This window comes from Dipodomys ordii, unplaced genomic scaffold (assembly GCF_000151885.1).
Source record: "Dipodomys ordii isolate 6190 unplaced genomic scaffold, Dord_2.0 Scaffold66, whole genome shotgun sequence".
Classification (NCBI taxonomy): Eukaryota; Metazoa; Chordata; class Mammalia; order Rodentia; family Heteromyidae; genus Dipodomys; species Dipodomys ordii.
Genome location: NW_012267282.1, coordinates 89,034 through 97,126, shown reverse-complemented (window position 1 = coordinate 97,126; position 8,093 = coordinate 89,034). Strand labels below are relative to the sequence as shown.

At 45.1% G+C, this 8,093-nt stretch overlaps 1 protein-coding gene across 2 annotated transcripts; it reads left to right on the top strand.

The window, feature by feature from the left end:
* Nucleotides 1-270: 270 nt before the first annotated feature.
* Nucleotides 271-5,750, top strand: Znf26 (zinc finger protein 26). 2 transcript variants are annotated; one of them, XM_013023106.1, is made up of 4 exons: nucleotides 271-373; nucleotides 2,488-2,614; nucleotides 3,145-3,240; nucleotides 4,639-5,750. In XM_013023106.1, exons 1-4 carry the CDS (start codon nucleotides 341-343, stop codon nucleotides 5,574-5,576), a joined length of 1,194 nt encoding a protein of 397 aa, XP_012878560.1. In that variant the 5' UTR covers nucleotides 271-340; the 3' UTR covers nucleotides 5,577-5,750. The 2 variants fall into 2 exon arrangements, with proteins under 2 accessions (XP_012878560.1, XP_012878559.1); XM_013023105.1 differs by having other exon boundaries at nucleotides 4,180-5,750.
* The last annotated feature ends 2,343 nt before the right edge of the window (nucleotides 5,751-8,093 follow it).

The following is an 8,093-nucleotide window of genomic DNA, read 5'->3' as shown; positions in this document are numbered from 1 at the left end:
ACTCTGCGTTCTGCGCCGGCGCGTGACGCACTTCCCGTTGCGCCGCCCTGGCGGAGGGCGCGCCGGATGAGGCATTTCCGGTGGCGTCAGACCACGACGACTGCAGCGGACCGTTCGCGGGTGTGGGGGGCGCGGCGCGCTAGCCCGGCCCGTCACGTGACCCGCGGCAGTCCGCGCGCGGCGCTGGCCGGTCCCCGTCTCTCCCCTTCGCCCGCGCTGCTCTGCCCTGCCGGCCGCCGCCCGGACCCGGGCTGTCCGTGTGTGGGAAGAGTGAGGAGGCCTCCGCGGCCCCGCGCGCGACGCGGCTCGGGACCGCCTCCTGCTCTCCTCAGTCGGTGCGATGGCCGCCAGCTCCCGGACAGCTTCGGGCTGGGTACGCAGGGGCTCTCCCTCGCCTTTCAGTAGCTGCCTCGCCGGCGCCGGTGGCCCACCCGGCCGCACTCGCTCCTCAGGAGGCTGAGACCTGAGGATCGCGGGTCAAAGCCAGCCCGGGCGGGAAGGTCCGCCAGACTCTTACCTGCTACCAACCACCCCAAAGCCGGAAGCGGAGCTGTGGCCCAAAGCGGTAGAGCGCTCATCTTGAGTGTAAGAGTTCAGGGACTGCCTTCAGGCCCTGAACGGAAGCCCCAGAACCAGCACAGAAAGGAAAAAAAGGAAAACATTAGCTGCCTCTCGGCCCCGAGGGTGGCCAGGTCATCCCTTCGGCCACAGTGAGCATTGACGCGCCCCTCCCGGCCCCTGGATGTCTTAGGGCCTCCAGAGACCGACCTTCTGGATTATTTTTGTCCGACGTCTTCCGCAGTTGGACTTCGGTACTAGGCGCAGGACCTCAATTCTGAGAACCCTTGTTCCTTAGGTGATTGTCTTCAGCAGTCGCTTGGGATCTCATTGGGGAAATAATTACCCCTTTTCCTTTATGCAAAAGTCTACTGTCCTTTTGCGTACTGGATCCTGAGACCCGAGACTGGTACTGGCTGTACGAAGATACGCATGTGTTTCTTAATTTATAGGCATTATGATCTGGAGGGTAATCAAGCGAACAGTGGAGTTCACAGTTACAGGTGGAGGATAGGTAATAAGATAGAGACAAGAAGCAGTATTAGAAATCCTGGTAAAGATCTCAGTTATTGAGTATGTAGTGCCTCTGGAGGGCCATTTGAATAGGAAATACACAGATTGAATACAAATATGCCCAAGGCCGGTGGCTCACGCCTGTAATCCTAGCTACTCAGCAGGCTGAGATCTGAGGATCCGGTTTAAAGCCAGCCCGGGCAGAAAAGTCTGAGACTCTGATCTCCAGATCTCCAGTAAACCACTAGAAAACCGAAGTGGCGCTGTGGCTCAAGAGGTAGAGCGCCCTCCTTGAGCTGAAGAGCGCAGGGACACCGCCCAGAGTTCAAACCCCATGACCCACAAAAAAGCAAACAAACATATGCACAAAGCTCAGAATATGACTAGAATCCTGAAATGGATAGAGTTGAGGACTCAGTGACAAAAGAAGGACATATCATGAAAGGCTGGATCCCAAGAGAGATGAGAGAACTTAAGAGGGTAGACAAACCTAGATTAGTAGTACATGTTTGTACCTTCTGGTAATGGTGTAACATGTTAACAGATTTGAATTGCCACTTTTCTCTGAAGAATTAGGATAGATCACTGCTTCTTTGATGGGCACCAGATTAAATAATATGTTTGTGAATTATGGTCATACCATAATTCCCAGTGGATCCACTTTAACATATTAGCCATATGATCTGTGATATAATGTTACTGCCTTTACTGCTCTTACCTAAACCATCTCACTTTATTAAGAACCATCTGCAGGGAGAGCATTAGGTGATACAATATAGAGTTAGAGAGTGTTGATAAGCCTGATAGGGAAGCAGATATAGGTGAGCTAGTTCTGTGGCTTAGTGAAACCTTCCAACAAAAATAGGATACATATGTAATATCTTCAATTACTCTAGATTACACAAGTATAAACTGTAATTACCTTGCATAGTTTCTGTGACTATAAGCTTCCATTACTATTTATCTGATCTTTTTTGATTCTCTTTATTTTCTAATTTCCACTTTTTTCTTTGGTTTAGCTCAGTGATTTCAAACGTAATTTTCTATGCTTTGAGTGCATCTCCTCTAAACATTTTTTTTTAATTTTTTTTTTTTTTTTTTGGAGTCTGGTCACAGGGCCTGAACTCTGGGCCTGGGTGCTGTCCCTCAGCTCTTCAGCTCAAGGCTAGCACTCTACCACTTGAACCACAGTGCCACTTCCGGCTTTTTTTCTTTTTGCTTATGTGGTGCTGAGGAATCGAACCCAGGGCCTTATGCATGCAAGGCAAGCTCTCTTACCACTGAGCCACCTTCTCAGCACCTTCTTTTTTTTTTTAATAAGTTTTTTTTTATTGTGAAAATCCTTTACAGAGGGGTTACAGTTATTTCTGGTTCTTCTGTCTTGTATCCAGTTGAACAGGGTATGCATTATTACAGGGACTATTGTCATTTACGGATATATCTATGGAGTTGTCCTTGGAGGAATGGCAGCTTCTGGACTCTGCACAGCGACACTTGTATAGGGAGGTGACCCTGGAAAACTACAGCAACTTGTTATCAGTGGGTAAGTCTAGCATCCCAATTTAACTCAAGTTGGGAGTCATAAATTGCCATCTCTTTTTCTTTTGTTGACTCACCCTAGATCCACTGAAGTATTTAATGACTATTAACTTGAACTATAGAGGTAAATAAATGTTCTAGTTTCTATTTGGTCTTTGGCACCTAATGGTATACTTTAACAAAGTACCAATGAACAGGTTATTTGTGTGTATGTGTGTGTACGTGTGCCAGAACTGAGCCTTGAACTCAGGGCCTTGTAGTCTTGCCTAACTTTTTCAGTTGAGCCATACACCTCTACTTTGCTGGTTAATTGAGATGAGAGTCTCACAGATTGTCTGCCCAGACTGGCTTCAAACTGTAATCTTCAAATCTCAGTTTCCTGAATAGCTAGGAATCACTGTGCATACTTAGTAGTGTAACATTAGGCATATTCCAGTGGTGTCTGGTGCAGATCAGCAGTTCTGTTTAGTTACTGAACCCTTAGTTTTATCCCTAGCAGTTTGGTTCATATCCCTTGTGATTTTCCACCAACAGGATATCATGGTACTAAACCTGATTTAGTCTTCAAGTTGGAGCATGGAGAAGAGCCATGGGTTATAAATACCAAAATGTCCACACAGAACTGTCCAGGTGAGTGAGTGTAAACCTGAGATGTGGGACATGTGGAGGGTGACTGGTTTTTCTTGAGAGCTTGGCATAGGAATTGTGTTGTAAATAGAAACCCCTGAAAGTTTTTAAATTGATCTGGCTGACTCCATGTAAGATAATGAACACCTCAGGTCAGGAGATTGCTGCCATTTGGCATGTTGGGTTCTCCTTCCTACCAACTGACATACTTTTTATTTTCTTTTCCTGTCAGTACTGGGGCTTGAAGTCAGGACACTGTCCTTGTGCTTTTATGTTCAAGGTTAATGCTCTTCCATTTGAGCCACATTTTGATTTCTAGCTTTTTTGGTGATTAATTAGAGAGAACAGTCCCATGGACTTTCCTGCCTGAGAGACTTCCAACTGTGAGTCTCAGATCTCAGCCTCTTTAGTAGTTAGGTTTATAGGCGTGAACTAATAGTAAAAGTAAAAAAGTAAAAGACCCTATTTAAAAAGTAACAGTGATGGGCTGGGAAGGTGGCTTAGTGGTAAAGTCCTCACTTTGCATGCATGAGGCCCTGGGTTTGATTCCTCAGCACCACATACGCAGAAAAAACCAGTAGTAGCACTGTGGCTCACATGGTAGAGCGCTTGCCTTCAGCTGAAGAGCTGAGGGACAACGCCCAGGCCCAGAGTACAGGCCCCATGACGGACAAAAAAAAAAAAAAAAAAGTAATAAGTGAGGGCTGGGAATGTGGCTTAGTGGTAGTGTGCTTGTCTAGCATGCATGAAGCCCTGGGTTCCATTCCTTAGTACCAAATAAACAGAAAAAGCCTGAATTAGTGATGTGGCTCATATGGTGGAGTGCTGTCCTTGAGCAAAAGAAGCTCAGAGACAGTGCACAGGCCCTGAGCTCAAACCCTAGGACAGGCAAAACAAACAAACAAACCTAGATGAGTTTTTGTGTGCATATTTGTTTTGTAGAAGGCTGGGAAGATTGGTACCAGAAAAATCAAGATGAGCTTGAAAGTATTGAGAGAAGCTATGCTTGTAATATGATTGGAAAACTTCATCTGAGCAAATCCCATGTTTCTTCAAGGCAAAGACTCCCTAAGTCTAACATACAGGGGGAATGTTTGACACAAAACTTGGGTTCAAGCGGAAACTTAAGAAAGAATCCTAATAAGTTTCATAGTAATGAAGAGTCATATTTTCTTAAGCATCAAAGTGCTTATAGCATAGAGAAGAGCTGTGTGTGTAAAGAATGTGGGAAAGCTTTTCGTTGTAAATCACAGCTCATTGTACATCTCAGAATTCATACAGGGGAGAGACCTTACGAATGCAGTAAATGTGAAAGAGCCTTCAGTGCCAAGTCAAATCTTAATGCTCATCAGAGAGTTCACACAGGAGAAAAACCCTACTCATGTAGTGAATGTGGGAAAGTCTTCTCTTTCAGGTCACAACTCATAGTACACCAGGAAATTCACACAGGAGGGAAACCGTATGGTTGCAATGAATGTGGGAAAGCGTACAGTTGGAAATCTCAGCTTATTTTACATCAAAGAAGTCATACAGGAGTCAAACCTTATGAGTGCAGCGAATGTGGGAAAGCCTTTAGTTTAAAGTCTCCCTTTGTTGTACACCAGAGAACTCACACAGGAATGAAACCTCATAAGTGCAATGAATGTGGGAAAGCCTTTAGAAGTAAGTCCTACCTCCTTGTTCACATCAGAATGCACACAGGAGAGAAACCCTATCAGTGTACGGATTGTGGGAAAGCCTTCAATATGAAGACACAACTAATTGTGCACCAAGGAGCTCATACTGGAAACAACCCTTATCAGTGCAGTGACTGTGGCAAGGCCTTTGGGAGAAAGGAGCAGCTCACTGCTCACTTGCGAGCCCATGCTGGGGAGAAGCCTTATGGGTGCAGTGAGTGCGGGAAGGCTTTTAGTAGCAAGTCGTACCTTGTCATACACAGGAGAACACACACAGGAGAGAGGCCCTATGAGTGTAACTTATGTGAGAGAGCCTTCTGTGGGAAATCACAGCTAATTATACACCAGAGAACTCACTCCACAGAGAAGCCCTATGAATGCAGTGTGTGTGAAAAGGCCTATCCTAGGAAGGCATCCCTTCAGATACACCAGAAAACTCACTCAGGAGAGAAACCTTTTAAGTGCAGTGAGTGTGGGAAAGCCTTTACTCAGAAGTCCTCTCTCAGTGAACATCAGAGAGTTCACACGGGAGAGAAGCCATGGAAGTGCTCTCAATGTGGAAAATCCTTCTGTTGGAACTCAGGACTTCGTATACATAAGAAAACACATAGAGAAATTCAAGTACTGAAATCAAAGACTTTTTCACAGGAGCTGATGCTATAGAGACTCAGAAACGATTATTCAGATGGAATTAAAAGCAGTGGGTCCTATCACGTAAGTTGTATAGGAGAGACCAGGCATACTTGAGTAAGTTGAAAAAACTGTAATCAAAATATTTGTAGGGCTGTCCTTGGAAGGAGGCTTAGTGGTAGAGCACTTGCCTTGCATGCATGAGGCCCTGGGTTTGAGTCCTCAGAACCACATAAGCAGAAAAAGCTGGAAGTTGTACTGTGGCTCAATGGTAGAGCACTAGCCTTGAGCTGAAGATCTGAGGGACAGCGCCGAGGCCCAGAGTTCAAGCCCAACGACCAACAAAAACAAAAACTGTAGACAAGAGAATGAACAGTGGGGAACAGTAATAACAAGTATTGTAGTGTCATTAGGAAGATGTGGGCCATTCACACTGAGACTTTGTAAGTTTAATACATTAAGGAAGCATGCCGCGGACCGGGTTCTGTCGGGATGACGGAGGACACCTAGGGGGAGGAACCTGGAATAGGATGGGGAGATGGCAAACAGACAACTCACACACAAGAGGAGTGGATGCTGAGTGCGATTTAATGTAGAGGATAACAAACTTTTATAACAGAAGTCTCCATGAGAAAGGGCAAAAGGTTACACAATCTTGCTGCACGGCTTCATTTTTGGGTGGTCACCAGCTGGTCACCTGATAGGCACTTGTCTCCGGCTTATCTCTAAGGAATACAATGGGTTTGGGTTTCGATGTTTGTCACCAATTAACCATTTCCTATCTTTATAGAGCCTTAACTTTCCCATACAATCTTCCTTGTTTTTTCTTTAATAGTAAACCTCAAGGAGACCTGGATCTAGCAATTCTCTTAGTAAATAGCAGGAAATTCTTTCTCCTAAATAATTGCCTCAGCAATTGCCATACATTCTTTCTGTTCTAACTGAGCCTACAGCTTCTAATAAGTCCCTTACAAACAATTCCTTCTGCTGAAGTGACTTTGTGAAACCCCTAATACCTTTATATTTACTTATAACTTGTCTACTAAACTCCATAAGAGGGGTTTCAGGGTAGCACTTAACTCTGGTGAGTTAGTCATATTTATAGGACACTCATCAGATATTGGAGTCGTCAACACTCTTCAGAAAGAGCTTTGAATAAGGGAATGTTGACAATGAGCAAGTACACAAAGCAGTAGAAGCAGTAAAAGATTAATAGGCACTCTTATGAGGGAAAGAAAGGCAGAAACACATCTTTTCCAGGGGTTTTGCCAGCCTTTTTCCAGGAGTAGGCCTCTTAGAAGCCCTATTCTCCGAGTTAGACTTCGGTGAAGTCCCAAAACTTGGAGATAGGTTTCTGTAAAGCCCCATTCTCTGAGGTAGACTTTGGTGAAGTCCCAAAACTCAGAGGTAGGTCTCTGAAGCTCCTATCTTGGTCTGATAGATGGTTTCCCATGCTAAGCAGACTCTACTGGAGTCGGCGTGGCAGAAGCATTTTCCCATAGGAAGCATGTTACCTATGTGAAACTATGCTTTTATAAAATAAGATAAAGATAACTTCAGTTATAAACATGGTGGAGTATGAAATTTTGTTTTTTCTAAATATGTAAATAAGTAGAATCACAAGAAACTTATACCAAAAACCAGGATATATCTCATGTATCCTAATTAACTGGATTATACATTTTTTATTTTTTTTTTTGGTCGTGGGGCTTGAACTCTGGGCTTGGGCGATGTCCCTCAGCTCTTCAGCTCAAGGCGAGCACTCTACCACTTGAGCTACAGCGCCACTTCCAGTTTTCTGGTGGTTTATTGGAGATAGGAGTCTCACGGTCTCTCTTGCCCGGGCTGGCTTTGAACTGCGATCCTCAGATCTCAGCCTCCTGAGTAGCTAGGATTACAGGCGTGAGCCACCAGTGCCCGGCCATTTTGGTATTTTTTAATGGTGTGTGTGTGTGTGTGTGTGTGTGTGTACACTTGATAGTTTGTGACATACCATCCCCCGATAGTCTCTCCATTAAATAACATCACTATCTCCATGTTTTAGCAGTATAGCATGTTTGGAATTGGAAGGATACAGTTATCTAAATATTCTGCATGAGCAGGTCTGGCAGTTATGACTGCTTATAAAAGGAGTCACCATAATGAGCACTTACCTTGTATTAGTAGCTTAGTATCTGTTCTCCATTGGTAATAATGAGTTGTTTTTTGGTTGTTGGTTGTGGGACTTGAACTTGGGGCTTGAGAGGCACTGTCCCTGAGCTCTTTTTGCTCAAGGTTAGCACTCTACCACTTTGGGCCACGGCTCTACTTCCAATTTTCTGGTGGTTTACTAGGGATAAAAGTCTCATGGACTGGGCTGGGAAGGTGGCTCAGTGGTAGAGAGCTTGCCATGCATGCATGAGGCTCTGGGTTCGATTCCTCAGCACCACATAAGCAGAAAAAAAAACCAGGAAGTGGCACTGTGGCTCAAGTGGTAGAGTGCTAGCCTTGAGCTGAAGAGCTGAGGGACAGCGCCCAGGCCCAGAGTTCAGGCCCACTACTGGACCCCCC